An 18545-nucleotide genomic window follows, 5' to 3' on the forward strand; every position below is an offset into this window, starting at 1 on the left:
AATGCTACACTGGTTACAGAACAAAGTTGTCACTCATCTGTTGATAGCAATGTGTGGATGAAACATTAAGTTGTTAAAGTTTACTCATTTACTCTGGCTCTCTATGCTTCGTAACGTTACTACTCCACTGCTCGTATTAGTCGTTACTGCAAAACCTCACCTCAGTGAGTCCGCGAGTCTGTTTAGTTGATTTGGAAATTAGCACGCTACAGCGGTCACAATGGAAAATGTACACATAAAAACGGTCGCCGCTCTGAACATCTTCCAACTTAAATTTGAATGCGAATGTCTGTTCTACTCCTATTTCATTTCTATGTTATACAAGCATCAGCAGGAAGAATGGGAAAACTGTGGGCTCCTGACACTCAGTATGTCCAATGTTACGTGTGCAGCAAGCATTTTGTCCAAAAGTCAGTTTTAGGCTAACAATATTTCTGTTATTACTGTTTAAGCTAACGCATTTTGACTCTATGCAACTTGTGTTACAGTGGAATGTCGATAAATCAAAAAGCTATGCAGTATTATGTTTGCAAGTGCCTTTGCTACCTACAGTAGCTTGCTAACACATAGCTAACATTAGCTAGCTAACAGCGAACATGTCCCATCGTCATGCTGGTAGTAGACATAGGGTGCTAAAATAATCCTTTGATTTAAGCAAGCTTTGTTGGCGTTTCAGTCCTCAGTTGCATATTGTTTTCCTGTGACTATGCTCTGTGTGAGGGCAGTTTACAGGTCTGTGTGGTGATTCCTGGCCTCTTACACAAAGTGATTCCCTGTTCAGTAGTTCACACCGCTGAAAAGCAGTGAAAAATCGTTTTTATTTAGGACACTCACACTTCTTGGACTGGACACTAAATACCTGTTATTTAGTAAGAATATCTCCTGCTCCAAGTCTGTTATCAGTACAAACCTTTAAATCAGTTTGACTGTGAATCGTTGTCAGACGATAGCTGGTGTGTTCCCAGATTGCATTTCGGCCAATGCATTCTGCCTTTTTTGCTCTCCAACCTGAACTGTTTACCTGCATTAAAACAAAGCCTGCTCCAACACGATTGGTCAATGCTACTCGGACCACAAACAGAAACCAGAACGCTTGAAATACCAAAATCTTGTCCCGTTGCCTAAAGAGTTGGCTAATGAATCTGTTTATAGAGATTAGAGGAAGTGTTTTTATTTTTCAGTGTTTTCAGAACTAGAATAACTGCGTCGTCATCCATGTTTGTCCAAAATGTCATCTGTTAGACATTTCTGTGAAATTATCATAATTAGCATAGGAATTCTTGGCCAAAAACTTGCTTTGGTAAGTTACAGTGCCATTTGACCACCGAAATATAATCAGTTAATCTGAGAGCCCTGGAGATTCCCTCCAGAGATATCACGTTCGCAAGAATAGGACGGGCGGACAGACCAGGGGGTGTATCTAGTTCTGAAGAGTGAAGCCAATGCTGACGAGACGGCGCAGGTGCTAATCCAGGCTCTTGTCATCTCCCGCCTGGACTACTGCAACTCTCTACTTGCCGGAGCCCCGGTGTCGGCCATCAGACCTCTGGAGCTTGTCCAGAAAGCTGCAGCTCGCCTGGTGTTCAATTGCCCCAAGTTCTCCCACACAACTTCCCTTCTCCATTCTCTACACTGGCTCCCTGTAAGAGCTCGCATCCAGTGTAAGACTCTGGTGCTAGCCTACAGGGCAGTGAAAGGAACAGCTCCTTCCTATCTCCAGGACTTGGTCAAGCCCTACACCCCCGCCCGACCACTTCGCTCTGCTGCCTCGGGGCGATCGGTTGCCCCGTCGCTCAGAGGTCCCTACGGCCGACACACCCGCTCACGGCTGTTTTCTGTCCTGGCCGCACAGTGGTGGAATGAACTCCCCACTGACGTCAGGACAGCAGAGTTGCTGCCCATCTTTCATCAGGCTGAAACTCACCTCTTCAAGAAGTACTACCCTGAGCCTTCCACTTAGCACCTATTGTATTCATACTAGTTTGTTTCTGCACTGTACTTATGCTCTGGTTTATGCTCTTAGATGCTTGTTTAAAAAAGGAGATGCACTTATGTCTTCTGGTGACTAGCAGTTCTCTTGAATACCGATGTTGAATACACTTATTGTAAGTCGCTTTGGTTAAAAGCGTCTGCTAAATGACTGTAATGTAATGTAATGTAAAGTGTCATAAACTTGCATTTTTTCTTATGTCCATCAGGGGGCGACTCCTCTGGTTGTATAGAAGTCTATGAGAAAATGACTCTACTTCTCTCTTGATTTATTACCTCAGTAAACATTGTAAACATGAGTTCATGGTCTCAATCTCTAGTTTCAAGTCTTCTTCAATACAGCATGATGTTCATTTAGTACATTATGGTCCATTTAGAGTCAAACAGACCATAAAGCAGGGGATGCTTTAGGGCGGGGCTACACAGTGATTGACAGGTTTCTACGAGAGACGTATATGGCGTCTCAACGTCACTCCTCCTCAGTCAAAATATGGTCTCTTCCGTTCCCTGGTTGCAAAAAGCCAAGATGGCGACAGCCAAAACGCCAAATTCGAGGCTTCCAAACATCAGTCCACAAACCAATAGGTGACATCACGATGACTACGTCCACTTCTTATATATATATGGGACGGATCGATTTACAGACAACCCAAAAACGCCTCTGGCCACAGGTGTGGCCGGCGTGGGATCATTAAAAAAAATACAAAGAATATGAAAATTAATTAGTCAAAACATGTGTTGTCAACAAGTGTATTTGTGTAAGAGATTTGCATAGATACACAGTTGTACAAAAAGAGAGAGAGAGAGAGAGAGAGAGAGAGAGAGAGAGAGAGAGAGAATGAAGCAAGAGAGAGAGCGAGAGAGAGGAAAAACAGAGAGAGAGAGTGAGAGAGAGCCAGCCTCACTGAGGTTTTCTTTCAGTTAGTCAGTCTCTGGGTCAGAAGACTGTTCTGGTGCTACTCCACCCCTCTCTCCTTCTCCTTCTACTTACTCACTGTCTGGAACCAGGCCCGACTGGGAGGGAATTATGGGGACATCGTCAAAGAGAGGTGCGTATGTGATGGGAAGGTTTGTACTGTGTGTGTGTGTGTGTGTGTGTGTGTGTGTGAGAGAATAAGATCACAGGATGACAAATAACATGTAGGAAAATAGGATGTAGTAGGAGGTGTGTGTGTGCGAAAAGAGCTGACGTTACACTAAACAGAGAATGTGTGAAAAAGGAAAGTTGTGAAGAAATAAAACACACAATGGATGAACTTTAAAGAAAAGAAAAACAGTAGAGGCGTCAGTGAGGTCCGGTGCTTGCTCTCACTGTAAACCACTCTAGCTTAACACATTAAAAGAGGTGGTTACACTCCGGCCGTATCAAATTCTCCCCCCGTTGTCTGTTGAGATTGAGGAAGTAGTGAAGTAGTGTGTTCTTTCCCGTGGAGTTGTGTCAGTGGCGAGTGGTGTTTGTGTCTGTGTGCGTCGTCTCTCTCTAATCTACAGTATGTCCGAACCCCGCTGTGCAGGCGCAGACAAAGGCTCCTGTGTGAGTGTTTGTCGAGGAAAACAAATGACTGTTCTCTCTGTGTGTGTGTGTGTGTGTGTGTGTGTGTGTGCACCCTTGCACTCAGGGGGAGCGGTTGCAGGCGTAGCTAGGAGAAGTTGGAGGTTATTTGAGATCACTCAGCAGCTGCCAGCACTCCTGGGTCCCGACTCTTCTTCTTCTTCTTCTTCTTCTTCTTCTTCTTCTTCTTCTCTTCGTCTTCTCTTCTGTGTGGAGCAACAGTTGCAGACAGCTGGGAGCGAGTCATAGTTTGACATTATTGAACAGCTGTTTTATCCCCGTGGCCTCTGTGGCTGAGTAACCGAGGTTTAGATCTGACACAATGGGCCGGCTTTGTTTCATACCAAGACAATGGTTGCGATTGCTGGGCGCCAGAATTTTCGCCACCATGGACTGTATATAAGGAGTGGAAGTTTGGCATTTTGGTTGTTGCCATCTTGTTGTTTTATTTGCAACCAGAAGTGACACGAGAGGTTGGAGCAATGTACAACTCATTTTCTCATAGACTTCTATACAACCAGATGAGTCTCCTCCTGATGACCATTAGAGTGCTGCAGGAATGAGTCCGAAAAAAGCGATAAATGACTCAGCATTTTTGCACTTCATTTTGTAAACACCCCTCTGGTGAGTTTTGAAGCTTTAACGTGTCTCATAATAGTCGGTTGCGAACGAAAGTGTCAAAATGAAACGACAAAACGTCATCACGCCGACTAGTCCGCCTTCACAGCCTCGTTGTGTTTATACTCGTGTTCATGCAACCGTGGTTCCTTTATAACCTAACGTTGGCTTTTTACTTCTGCCTATTTAAGCATTTATGCTTCAAAAGTAATACAAGTGTTGTCCATTTGTGAAGATTATTTTGCTGAACAAAACTTGTAAGTATCATAAACTTGTGTTTGCCACATAGAATATTTTCTGCAAGAATCCAAAATCCAACAGAAAAATCTCATTGGATTTTTGTCAAAAATGCATCATCACAGCAGCTCTCTATATAACAAAGTGAAAAGTAGGGTAACTTTCTCATAGACCTCTATACAATAACACGTTTGTTTTGTAACCAGAGGAGTCGCCCCCTGATGGACATTAGAGAGAATGCAGCTTTACGGCACTACACATTTCAGACCTGCAGGTTGCCTCCTGTGAGCTTCCCTATACTCAAGCAATCAGAGCAAAGTAAAAGATACTGAACACATTAAATTGCGTTTGCATACTTCACCCCAGGAAAGACAACTCTGCTGTTATATATTTCATTTTTTTTACAGTTAAATGTGCACCTGTGCTTCCTTAGCTCTTGTGTGTACGTGTGTGTGTGTGTGTGTGTGTGTGTACGTGTGTGTGCCGGACTAATAGTCCCGCCTGCTTGAAGCCTCTGATAATGGTAACTAAGACAAGTGGGTCTTATTCCCATAGCAACAAGAACATATCTTTCCCAAGAGCAGAATTCATTAATTACGCCTTTTTCTTTTGCGAGACCTTTATTTTCTCAGACAGGAATTAGAATGCATGCTCAATTTCCTCCTCAGCACAAGAGCTGCACCGCCGACTGCATCACCTCCCCAGCTGCTACCCAGACAGCTAATAGAGAAATGCTCTGCCGCCTGGAGAATATTAATACACTCATATCTATGCACACACATTATCACACAAACTGGTAAGGGTTTTGTGTACTTGTTTGTGTGTTTCGGTGTGTGTTTTTGTCTTGAGCTGTTCCCCGAAACACAGTCCAGCAATACTGTGCTACTACTTCTCATTGAGTCTTCTTCAGCCCGGCCTTATTCTCCCTTCTACCTTATTATGGTGACGCTGAAGTAAAAGATTACGTGTAATCCCGTCGGTCGTGTGTTTGTGTCTCCAGTGAGTAACAAAAAGAAGACAAATGAGAGGAGAAGGGGAAAGTTGATGCTGTGTAATAAAAAACAGAGGAGAACGACACGAGGAGGTCACGGCAGGTTAGGCCTGGATTGCATTTTTATACACATTAATGTCACTGACAGAGAGAGATGGGTTTTTGGGGTTGAAGGCCATCCTTTTTTTGAGCGACGATGGCAGGAAGTCAGTTCATTTATTTGATGAAAAAAATCCCTACAAGGATTATACTGAGTGCTCTGATCCGCCACCAGCAGCAAGCTTGTGTGCATCCTGTCGCTGCTTGTCAATGAGGAGAGAGCAGTCGGCAGACACGAGCTGCGTTCCAAAAGCACATACTTTTTCTTTTTCACTTTTAGTGCATACTGCAGCTGCCTTTACAAAGTACGCACTGATGCATGCAGTAATGCATTCAACTGGGACCAGGCGGCAAGTTCTGAAAAGTGAAGCTAATGCGGAAGTGTCTTAAAGCTGCATTCTCTCTAGTGTCCATCAGGGGGCGACTCCTCTGGTTGTATAGAAGTCTATGAGAAAATGACTCTACTTCTCTCTTGATTTATTACCTCAGTAAACATTGTAAACATGAGTTTATGGCCAGAGGAGTCGCCCCCTGATGGACACTAGAGAGAATGCAGGTTTAAGACGTGAAGCTTTGGCTTCACTTTTCAGAACCGGAGTGTGCAGCCTGATCATAACATTGCAACTTGAGCTTTGACTCTCTTGCTCATATATCTGTTATGCAAAGGATTGTGGGTCAGTTTAGCCAGAAAAGCATGCTGGCTTGCCTACTGCAAAATACAACCAGATGCAGCAGAGCATCCTGGTATTTTTGGCATACTGCATGTGACACACTATGTATTGAGACATACTAAATCGTTTCCTGCCATAGTATGGTAGTATGGATATTGAAACACAGTAATCCACTGCCGCACTTCACAGCAAACGACTGTCACGTCTACTTCAAGGAGTTTCCCTTTGACATTTTCTACATCTGATATGACTGAAGCGGCGCCTCCGTCTCCTGCCTGCCACATCTCTGCTGCCGCTATCCAGTCTTGCCGGATCAATGCCGGGGAGTCGAGGATGTAAAGATACATCCAAAGATACAAAGGAGCAGAGAGAACAGCCTCAGCTCCGACCTGCAGCACCGTCATTCACAATTCTGCTTGGTCAGATGACGAAGTCCTCTGCCTCTGCAATTCTCTCCTCTCTCCCTCAGCATCCTCTCTCCGCCCCTCCCTCCTCTTCCTCCACATGCATACACTTGTCCTCAGCTCCCTCCATCTTTCCCTCCCTCTCTCTCTCTCTCTCTCTCTCTCTCTCTCTCTCTCTCTCTCTCTCAAGCAGCGCTGTACAGAGGAAATAGAGCGCAGGGCGGATAGTAGTGCAGAGGTCTAATTGTAGCAGAGAAGAGAGTAATGAGCATGGCCTGAGAAGTTCGCATGGAGAAAGATCGGGAAGGGTGTTTGGAGGGAAAAGGCAAGATAAAGAGACATGAGGTGAGGAAAGAGGGAGGGAGAGAGAGAGAGAGAGAGAGAGAGCTGAGGCAGTGGGTCTGCTGAGTGCTGTGTCAGAGGTTCACACAGGCCGCTAGCGATTTATAGCGGATCCATTTGGCTCAACAGAAGGCCTTCACCCACACTGCCCTCTCTACTTTATCTTCCTCTGTTTATGCCACAATCACACCTGACATCTTCTCAATATTCAAACCCATCACCACAGCCATATACGTCTGTTTTCATCGTACGTGTTCATGTCCGTATTTAGCTTGAATATGGATTCAGGGGTTTTGAAGAAAATGTATTTTACTGAAGTTTGGGTATTTGCTTCTACTTTGTTGTTTTTGTTTTTATCTTTTTTGTTTATTTTGTATATTCTGTGTATGTCACATTCCATGTATGCGTACGCATACAGGGCCAATAAAGCTGATTCTGATTTGTGTCGCTCCCGAAAATGTCAAGAAACATATCTAGAAAGTTGTATACAAAGTTAGAATGAATTCATATTTATCTGCCATGAATATGAAGCCATTGCGGTACTAACTGAGAAATGTTTCTCTCTCTCTCCCTCTCTTATTATACCAGGTCCGGTGTGTGATGAGCCAGCAGAGGGGAAGAGGAAAGGTCGCCCTAAAGCAGAAGTGCAGGAACTGAGAAGCATCCCTGTGAGTATCTCTCTTTGAACTGAGTGGGTGTTTTGAAGTGGGCTTCATTTATTTATTTATTTTCTGCAGAGTAGGCAGCTCCCCATGAATATGCACGACATATACAGTACAGTTCTAGCGATAATCCGTGCATGCATTGAACTCTCTCCTCCTCACCCCTTGAGCAGGCCCATATGATAGTACAATGGAAGGAAGAGTTTAAGCGCCGCTCCAGGGTTAAGTGTCCGTGTTCGGGCTGCTGGTTAGAGTTTCCCAGCATCTATGGCGTCAAGTACCACTATCAACGCTGCCAGGGGGTGAGTCACTAACCTCTGTTCTTTCCTGTTATGCGGCTGTTTCCACCTTGTGCTTCAGAGTAGTCTTGATCACAGTAAAAAAGATCAAATTACCCATAAGGTTAGTTTAAATCAGGGTTTAAAACTTCCAGATAATTCAAAATACGCACACCTTAAATATTTAGAGGTCATTGACTACGTTTACATGCACCAAATATTTAGCTTTTTTTGGTTTACAAGGCTAATGAAAAGTAATATTCCACTAATAATCCCGTTTACACGCAGCCGTGCATATTCAGATTAACGTAAAACGGCTCCATTCTCGGATGTGTCTGATGGGCCGATGTCCTAACATGTTGCTCGATCACGTCAAAATATCGAAAAGTGGAACGACAGGAGCCGCTTGTGCCATTTTGCATATTCTGAATGAGCTGTATACATGTCCAAAAAATGCTCCTAAAACCTGAATAATATCGGCATACCTCACATGTCTTAGCCAGAAAATGCTCCATTTGGAATATGATGTTAACACGAGCCTCATCAAATTCAGAATGTTGTCGTATTCGGAATAATCGTGGAATATGAGTGTGCAGGTAAACGTAGTCATTGCCCATACATGGCTGTTTCAGGATCCTTCCAGCTTCCCACTGTGGTTTTATGTTGCGTAAGGGAGTGAGCTCACTTTAAATCCCCTCTCCTCGTGTCTTATCAGGCCACCGTAGCCGAGAAGCTGAGTCATGGCTGTCCCTACTGTGAGGCAGTGTTTGCCACCAAGGTGCGCCTGCAGAAGCACAAGCTGTGGAACCACCCGGACAGGGCCGGCGTGGAGCCCAAGGACGAGCAGCCTAAGCTTCAAAAGGCCCCCGTCAAGTCCAACACCAAGAAAAGGTGACATGGGATTTAGAGCTCAAATTCCCACCCACATAATTGCTGCTATAGTGACGTCGTAATGCTGACCGCCCAAAATCTTTCAGGCCCATGGAGAACAGTCCCCCCTCTCCCGTGTTCTTCAAAGTGAAAAAGACCCACGAGGTGTCCACGCCCTCCCACAACGGAGAGCTGGCCCACCAGAAGAGTGAGAGGAAACTGCACAGCCACAGCCAGACTTCGCAGCAGATTCACCAGTCCCAGCCGGTCCAGCCTCAGTCCCAGCAGTCCCAGCAGTCCCACAGCGGGTCGTCCGATGGGGAGGGCAGCGACAGCGAAGGGGACAGCATCCCCACTTCTTTCCCCGACGAAGACCCGGAGCGAATGAGGCACAGTAAGATTACAACATATCTTTTTCGTGATGGACCACGTGTTCTCGTTATACGCCTGTGTGTGTTTGACCGTTCCGTTCCGTCTCTTGAGCCAGGACGGAAGCAGAAAACACCGAAGAAGTTCACCGGAGAGCAGCCTTCCATATCCGGAACATTTGGATTGAAAGGTAAATGATGGCAAATGATGTAATCAAGTAATCTCCTGTGGGTGTGATATTAAATGGCCGGTGTGTAGGATTTAGGGGGATCTATTGGCAGAAATGGAATATAGTATAGACTCCTTTTCTGGAGGTGAACATGATGACGTATTTTTGTGAGCAGAGCGTTGGTGGAGGTGGAATAATTCTCCGAACACATTATTTAACGCTGGCTAGCAAGTTTTGTATGCTTGTTTTTTAAAATACAAGTTTCTCTCAATATGTACAGTCACTGACTCTCTAGTGTTACTTGAGAAACATTAACCTGTCCTCTAGTTTGCTTGGTAATTCTGCCATGTTTTCATGCTACACTGGTTACCAAAAATAAGCCCAACAGCAGGCCATCTCTTCATCTCCCGGTTAGCGGAAGGCTAAGCTAAACTATTAGCAATGTTTTCTCTCCATCTCCAACACGCTTGGCCGATGTTGGAGACTCTAATCGAGTCCATTCATAGCCACGTGTCCATCGGTGTCCGAGTTGTTTTGTTTTGCTTAGCTTAGAATGAGCCCTTCATACCTACATATGGAGAGCTTTGAGGCGTTCAGAAGAACTGAAGAACATCGTGTAATGGGCTCTGTGAGTGATTACGAGTGATTCCCCACTGCTGCCGATCAATGGTGCTGGTCTTTGAACGCACCGAGCAGACATCACGTACACACAGCTTTCCCAGCATCTCTCTTTCTCTTTCTGTCTCATTCATATGCTGAAAATGTCTCATGACTCATATAGCGGTGCTGTAAACTACTTATCACCACGTATCAAACAATCCAACCACAGATTGCAGGACTCTCTTCTCTCTCAGTGCATCTGTCACTGATTCACCATAACTCAAAACAACTTCCTCTTCTCAGTTACTACCTCTTTTTTCATATCCAGTATCAACTTTCTCTTGTTCAGCCCTGTCCTCCATCTGTCCCTCTCTGCTTGTATCGCTCACTTTACCTTAAATACGTTCAATGGAAGTATTAATTACTTCCACGCCCGTGTGTGTGTGTGTGTGTGTGTTGCAGGTATGACTAAGGTGGAGGAGAAGCTGAAGGCGGGTCGTGTGAAGAGGTCAGAAGGGAGTGGGTTCAGTGAGGAGCCCCAGAGAAGACCGACTTCAAGTCAGTCCTCCAAGAAAGAACCAGCTGCAACCAGCTCTGGTGAACACCTAGATCTTTTAAATAAATCAATTCACAAATATAAATGCAGAGTTTTAGATCTTGGTATTGTTACCAGTGATACCAGTACAAATATCTTGTCATTTCTCTACAAAACCCAGTTTTTAACTCAAATCCATCACTCATGGATGATGTCATGTTGCCTTCCTTTTCTTATGCCTAAATAGGATGTATGATAAACAAAATAGTGAGATAGGACTAAACCGTAATTATTTTCATTATTTAACAATGTTTCTTTTATTTTGTCAATCAATCATTTAGTATAACAGATTTCAGAAAATAGTAAAAAATGTCCCATAATTTCTAAGAGCCCAATGTGATTATTGTTCTTGTTTTGTCTAACAAAAAGTCCAAATTGAATTAATTAAAATGTATTATTATTTAATGAAACAGCAACAAAACCTCACATTTGATAAATGAGACCAATGAATATTTACCAATTTAAAACACTTATATTGTACATTTTACCATCAAAATTGTTTAAAATCTATTTTCTGCTTATCAGCTAATGGATTAATCGACTAATTGTTACCGTTGTTGTTGTTATTATGATATTTGTCTAAGAATAACTTAACAAGCCCCAACTTTCCGCAGCTGACTGTTTTAATACTTGGTGCTATGGAAAAAGTTTGGTCTGCAACTAACAGTATCGCGGTTTGATGAACCAAAGTGATGTTTAGTGTAATTCAAGATGACATGTGATCCCTGCTGGATGTCCTGGTTAAAATGCTGACACCTTGTGCAAAACAGAGATAGCAATTTATGACCCCAAAAATAATAAGAAGACATTATTTTGTGAAATTATAAATATGTTTGATAAGTAAATGGCCACTATATACACAAATAAGCCTGTTCCAGACTATCAAGAACCTCTTTTTAGGCTTCATCCTAGCAGGGATTATTTTACATCCCAACACATTATCACTTGTGAACACAAGGATTGAATGAACCTGTGAGGTAAACATGAACACTAAGTACACAAATGGAAATGTTATACCCCTCAGAGGGCCATCTTACGGAGTAACACTTGTTTCCACATGTTTTCTAAGGGGCCGACACCCAATGGCAGCGAGCGATCCACGAGCGAGGTGAGGTGGTGTGTCCCACCTGCTCCATCGTCACCAGGAAAACAATCCACGGCCTCAAGAAACACATGGAGATTTGCCAGAAGGTCAGTGGGCGACGCAGATGTCCATCAGACTGGAACTTCTGATAGAGCTTGTCTGACGGTTTTCCTATCAGACTAGTTGATTCTTTGTACTTGTGGATCCCTGATAATGTTACATTGTAAAAAACGAGATGAGCTAGTTAAAGTTAGCTTTTAGCAGTTTCGCTTAGCTAAATGAGCTAACAGCATAGCAACATTTGGAAAAAACTGACCTAATCAGACACTTAGGCACTTTATATTGTAATTCATTACCATGAATACTGTTCAGATTAATCACAGCACAGTACTGCTAATAAAGAAGCTAACAGCTAATGTACGGAGGTTCCATTCAGTTCAAGCTCCAAACACTAAAAATGGGCATTGGGCAAAGGCAATTAAAACAAATCTTGTCATTAACGTTAGTAGTTTTAATGATGTGTTATTAGAGGTTTTGTAAACAGCTCATAATTCATAATTCATTCATCTAGTACTCATTTTCACTGAGCAGAGCCTGAAGGCATCATAATGTACCTAGTGAACCTCCGTTGGTTAGCCGTTAGCGGTGGTGCTAACGTTACTAGCTCTCCTCCTGTTGGTTAGCCGTTAGCGGTGCTGCTAACGTTACTAGCTCTCCTCCTGTTGGTTTAAACACTGATTGGTTGTTTACAATGAAACATGATCAGAGATCAGAGACTAGAAACGCATGTTCTACTGAATATTGGAGGAGAACGATCGTCAGTAAAACTTTATTTCAAAATACAGTTCACATATTGTCAACCGTGGTTTTTGTGAACCACAATGCTTTTCTTTCTATGAAATAAAGCTCTCTGGACCCAGAGCTGTAATTTCCACATTGGATTGTAACTTTCACTGCAACGTTATTGGACACCTCTCCCTGAGGACTCCACTGTGCAGAGTCCAGGGAGCCTTTACAGTAATGATGTCGATTAGACGGCTGTAGAAATAACATCAGGCGGTGCAGCGTTCTCGTGTAATATCATTCACTCATCTGCGCCGCTTTGAAAGCTAATATTAGTGGAAATGGATCAAGGGAAAGGACACTGTGCACTCCTGCGGTTTTGTTTCCATTGGACTCGATTGTGGTGAATAGCAGCAATAAACGAGGTCGTGGTGACCGTTATATTTAGCGTTCTCGAGGACAATCCAGCCGGAGCGGTGCAGTAGCAGACGTGTTCCTACAGCTGTGTTAATAGCTGCTTGGCCCAGAGACCCGTGTGACTCTATTAAAGTGACAGTCTGCCGCAAAGCAATGGCAGAATCACCGCATTACCACCGGGTCAGTCACCGTCGAAACACCTCTGTCTCCAAATCAATACTGAGGCGAGGAGGGTCATCTACAAAAAAGTGTTAAATTGGTGTTGAATTGGCTTTTCTGCTTCCCAAAAGTTGCTCGACGTGGCCTTTGTCCTTTTTGTTTCCACCAGAATTGCGCACTAATAACAAACTCTATTGGGTTACAGCAGTAGAGTGCTTTATTGATGGAGCCAATAAAGAGCACAGCCAGCGATAGTTGGGTTACTTGTTAATAGAAATGTTATTTGATCTTCTCTTTGGCCTTTAACCCCTTGCAGCTCCAGGATGCCCTGAAGTGCCAGCAGTGCCACAAACAGTTCAGGTCCAAGGCCGGCCTCAACTACCACACCATGGCTGAGCACAGCACCAAGGTACATCCTCAGAGGAGCGCTCACGTGCGAGACCATGAACAACAGTATGGCGACTCCAGTCCATTAAGTCAGTCCACGGTAATGCCACTACTGCAGCGCCACCACGTAACAATTTGTCCGATTTATTTTGGGTTTTTTCATGTGTATGTTGACTCAGAACGCGAATATTACGAGGCGAAAGAGCGATGTCATATTCAGTACGTACAACAACACGGAGGCTCTGTAGCGTAGACTGTATGTGAGAAGTTGACCTAGTCATCGTGACGTCTCTGGTAGCGACCTGTCAATCACCGTGTAGCCCCGCCCTAAAGCATCCCCTGCTTTATGGTCTGTGTGACTCTAAATGGACCATAATGTACTAAATGAACATCATGCTGTATTGAAGAAGACTTGAAACTAGAGATTGAGACCATAAACTCATGTTTACAATGTTTACTGAGGTAATAAATCAAGAGAGAAGTAGAGTCATTTTCTCATAGACTTCTATACAACCAGAGGAGTTGCGTCACCCCAAAAGAACTCGTGAACTTCCTAGTAAACAAACACAGTCGGTGCAGCGTGCACATCTTCCCTCTCCTCACTCTACTGAAACTTGATCTCTCATCTCGGTTGCCAATAAATTACTAATGCAGTAAAAGTTAACGCCGTTGGAACACAGTTGCTGATGTGGGCTACATTTTAAATTACGTGTCATGAGGGACATTCAGCCAGTTTGCACAAAATCAAACCGGTTTTAAGCTTGTACGCCAGGACCAACAGGCAAAACCGGAACCAGCCGACCCAACTCTGCTGTCTGACTTTGATTAAAACTGGTCTTTGCCCCTTAAACCATCACTTGGTAGTCCGGATGAGGATGCGTTTGGGGATCTAATGTTTCACCGCTGTCACACTGACCCACTGAACAGGGTAGTTAGTTATTAATAGACACCAAAGCACAACACCCATTCAGGAGGCGGTCAGACTTACACTTTGCTAGTGTCAGCTTTCCCTGTGTTTGGTGAGCGGTGTCCTGCATGTACACATGTCCCCTGATAGGTATGCATCCACAGGCGAAAAAACCCGCGTCTTCCCTCGTGAGCTACATCACATCCTATGTGTTGCATATTCAATGTCGGCCGACGCGCCCGTCTCGAAAATAAATTGAATGTCTGTAGACGATCATGCGTTTGAACTGCCGATGGTGTTCTCGTCCTTGAAGCGCTCGCATTTCTTCTCTGCAGCTGTCTTCACTCGTGACAGCAGAGAGCTTCATTAGGAAAGTATCGTGACACTCCTGCATTAGAGCGACGGCACGGCTATGAAAGTGTGCTAAATAATTCAGCGATGCCCGGTTCAAAAAAAAGTATCGTGAAAGATTGATGAATGGATGCGCATGCGGCAAACCTTGTAGCATGTTTGTGTTCTTGTGTGAGCACATAGTATATGATATACATACAGTATATTAACATGCATGTTTATGTGGAAACAGCATGCAGCACGATGTGTGTGTGTGTGATGCTCAGAGGTTTCTCTTCGTCTGCAAACTTTCCTGCAACATTTTCTTCAGATTAGATAATTAAAACTTTTGTGACAAGCTGTGCTGAGCTGTGATTGTGCTCCAGACTCGAGTAGCTGCTGATTAAAGAAGTCTTTCATCATGTGCAAGTTTGACTCGTGTCACACTGCTTCTTTTTCTTTCTTCATTTTTCTATCTAAAAGAAAACTTTCAACGGGAGTAAATTCAAAAATCAAAGAATGAGAAGGAATCAGAGTTACAGAATATTAAGACACACCCGTACCTCTGATGCCTGTATATCTAGTTAACAGATATACAATAAATCATGTTATTTATTGTTGTTTATCTTATATACCCCCCCCCCCCCCTACCGGGTGCCCTGGGCTAACAGAGGGACGGGGGTCACCCACCGGGTTTGACCTTGTTGTTGGCATCGCTGCAGCAACATCGCCTCCTCTTCCTCTCACTCCTCTTTCTCTCGTGTTTTCTCTTTTTTGTTGCTCTCTGTCTCTGATGGCGGCATTAAGAATACATGCCGATGCAGTGTCGTGCTCTCTGCTCCCGCCGGTGTAAATCAGTGGCTGAGCGTGATTTTAAGCGAAGCACGTTTGGCGGCATATCTCATCTCCTTCTCACCTTCCCGGAGAGCTACGCTCGTGTTCTCAAGTCATCTCAATTGTTTCTCCGAGCGTTAACACGAGAGGAAACACACGCAAGGTTTTGCTCCTCTGGGACTCCTCGGTGAGACTCTCTCCTGGCAGCGCCGCCATCTGTTGTTCTGGTCTTGGCTGCGGCGTTCTGTCATTACCAGCCAGCACTCGAGTGAAAACACGAGTTTGACAGTTGTTAGAAATATGCCTTCAGTAACGGCCTCGCCATGAAAACGTTCAACGATCCTGGTGCTGTGCATTTGCCGAGATGGAAAACACATTTTCGTCACCATTTTTGCTGTTTCTTTTTAAAACAAGGGGTAGAGAGGCAGAGGGGGGGGGGGTGTTGTTGTGATGGGATGCTCTAATGCGATGTTGTGTTTGTCTCCTCAGCCCTCTGGAAGCGAAGGCCAGACGGGCGACAAGCACGAGGAGAGAGAACATCTGCGGCGAGTTCTCAAACAGATGGGACGAATCAAGTGTCCTAGCGAGGTACACACTCTGTTTGTCTCCTCGTGTCCTTTTCTCTTTCTCCCATTCTTTGCTTCCTTCGTCCAACTTTTCTGTCTTTCATGTCACATGTCACTATCTCCTCTCGGGTATCGTTAGGATTTTATTGATACTAGTACTATTATCGATACTTTTATCGGTTCTTTATGGTGATTTTGTGAGAAAAAAAGACAATTAATTAAGAAAATATGTCCCAAAATCTTTAAACTACAATCTCAGCTAAACAATGAGCTCAGTGATTATCTTTCATTGATGATCCTGTTCTTCTGATCAAACTCCGTATGACATCACTAACGTATGACATCACTACCGTTACCTGACGGCTGCTCCACAGACAGACTGATGTTCTGCTTGTTGGTCACATGTTGTGATGAACTTACTTATGAGGGTTTTATTGTGTTTGAGACGACCAGAGTTCTACAATGTTTCCTTCTCTCTGATCATGATGTGAGTCTCACGCTGTACTGAGAGGAGACAGAGAGACAGAGAGACAGAGAGAGGACGTTTGGGACGAGACGTCTCACTCAGGAACTAAAAAAGTACCGATAGCAGAACCGATAACTCCGGACTGCAACGATACTCCGTGTTTTTACTAATTGAGAACCAGTTCCTGTTTAGAACCGAGTTTCAGGAAGGGGGGGGGCACTCTTACTCTCCTCATCTGTCTGTTTGGATTTTATTTCTCTCTCTCTCTCTCTCTCTCTCTCTCTCTCTCTCTCTCTCTCTCCTTTTTTCCTTCAATCCTCGTTCTTGACTTGTTGCCCAAAACCACATCAACACTTTACTCACACTAGAGTGCAAAAAGACAGAGAGGAAGAAATAAATAGACTCTCTCCTCTCCTGTGACATGTCCTCACGCTGATGAATGAGCAGTTTCCTGTAATATTGTTCCATTACACCTACATGCCGTCACACTAACCCAGTTTCCTGCTTAATGTGTGTTTTTCATTCTGTCTCATTTCTGTCACTGGCCTCACTCGATCACACAAATATTATGTGTGCACACACACACACACATGCAGGGCTGTTCGGCCCACTTTTCCAGCCTGATGGGCTACCAGTACCACCAGAAACGTTGTGGGAGAGAGGTCTCTGACGTTGAGAAGCCTGTGTTTCTGTGCCAGCACTGTGGGAAAACCTACCACTCCAAGGCTGGCAGGGATTACCACGTGCGTACCGAACACTCTCCGGCCATCGTCAACGCCGCCGCCGCCGTGACGGCCGCCAACAACAGGGACATTACCACCGACACCAACAACAACACTGGCAAAGAGAGGGTAAGATCATCCTGGGAGACGGTCTTTGTTGTAGGAGACAGGCCTTTTTTCAGTTCCCCACTGATGAAGCATTTTTTAAACTTGATTTTACTGTAATAAATAGGGATGGCCTGAGCAGACTCTTTCTGTTCGGGACTGAAACTGAAAACGAAGCCCGATGGGCTGAAGTCCTACACAGACTCGATACGCAATATGCAAGATTTTATGGATGCAAGCCAAGACAACTAGGCTGTACACACGTTAACACGCCATAAGGCCACTCACACGTACACACACTCGCCTCTCTCTTTAACCGACACACACGGACCTCGGCTCGGCTTCTTCCTAGAAGAGGAGAGACGATGTCCTGCTTTAATCCAGGTTCTTAAGAACAGGCACTGGATCAACTTTGTCCAAAGGGGGCCCGCTTAGGTCCACAAACAGAGCTGAAGACTGGCTCGCTTCGTGCGACCTGTTGAGGCTCTGGCTGGCTGTGGTTTATGGTTGAAAATCGTCTCTCGTACTCACTATTCATATTTGTGAATAAATGTTTTTTATGGACATTATTAAGCTTTTAAAAGACATTTTAGTAACAATTAAATTGTCTTCTTCGGTATCGGACCGATATCAGCATTGGTATCGGTGCATCTCTTGTAATAACTAGTTTACAAACACTTCCCACTCAAAGAAGTGTGCTACTGCTCCCCCAGGTGGTGTCTGTGGAGTCTCCATCATTGGGGAAGAAGGAGCCGAGCCAGCCGGAGAAGAAGGACTGGCAGGAGAGTGCCCCGCCCGGCCAGCCGAGGGACAAGGAAAGAGAAGCCGGGGCGGACAAGGACAAGGAGAGGGAGCGAGTCAGAGACAGAGCGCCGCAGACCGCCAGCCAGGGGGACGACTTTGAACGGACGCCGAGCGGCAGAGTGAGGCGCCGGTCGGCTCAGGTGGCGGTGTTCCACCTGCAGGAGATCGCCGAGGACGAGCTGGCCAAAGACTGGGGCACCAAGCGCCGCATCAAGGACGACCTGGTGCCGGACAGCAAGAGGGTGAGGATGGAGGGCGGATCCATGAAGCACACGTAGTCCACATCACGTGCAGACTTGAACATAGTCGACATGAACCTGATCCTCTGATAGTCTGTAAATAATGCAGAGGTTATGTGCAAATCTGGTCCGAAACAAAAGGGGGGAAAATGATACGTGTGTCATTTTAGTTCCTGTTCAGACTTTTTACACAACAAACCAAGATGAGTAAACATGAATATATATGTATAGGTATCTGGTAGCGGCAGCGATCTGTCAATCACTGTGTAGCCCCGCCCTAAAGCATCCCCTGCTTT

At 44.7% G+C, this 18545-nt stretch overlaps 1 protein-coding gene across 6 annotated transcripts in view; it reads left to right on the top strand.

Annotated features, from left to right (window-relative positions):
- znf512b (zinc finger protein 512B) overlaps nt 1-18522 on the top strand; it is a 26146-nt gene extending 7624 nt beyond the window's left edge. The window contains exons 1-12 of one of the 6 annotated variants that reach the window (XM_031845148.1): nt 2441-3038; nt 7492-7571; nt 7739-7867; nt 8559-8734; nt 8821-9107; nt 9201-9272; nt 10314-10448; nt 11516-11637; nt 13206-13376; nt 15837-15935; nt 16976-17230; nt 17920-18522. In XM_031845148.1, the coding sequence (XP_031701008.1) occupies nt 3017-3038; nt 7492-7571; nt 7739-7867; nt 8559-8734; nt 8821-9107; nt 9201-9272; nt 10314-10448; nt 11516-11637; nt 13206-13376; nt 15837-15935; nt 16976-17230; nt 17920-18288 (1917 nt within the window). In that variant the 5' untranslated portion in view covers nt 2441-3016 and the 3' untranslated portion in view covers nt 18289-18522. Of the gene's footprint in view, nt 1-2440; nt 3039-3573; nt 5491-7491; nt 7572-7738; nt 7868-8558; nt 8735-8820; nt 9108-9200; nt 9273-10313; nt 10449-11515; nt 11638-13205; nt 13377-15836; nt 15936-16975; nt 17231-17919 lie in introns of those variants that run through there. The other 5 variants (XM_031845150.1, XM_031845147.1, XM_031845145.1 and 2 more) reach the window with 5 other exon arrangements.
- Nucleotides 18523-18545: the final 23 nt, after the last annotated feature.

This window comes from Anarrhichthys ocellatus, unplaced genomic scaffold, assembly GCF_004355925.1.
Source record: "Anarrhichthys ocellatus isolate YVR2014 unplaced genomic scaffold, GSC_Weel_1.0 scaffold5, whole genome shotgun sequence".
In the NCBI taxonomy this organism is placed as follows: domain Eukaryota; kingdom Metazoa; phylum Chordata; class Actinopteri; order Perciformes; family Anarhichadidae; genus Anarrhichthys; species Anarrhichthys ocellatus.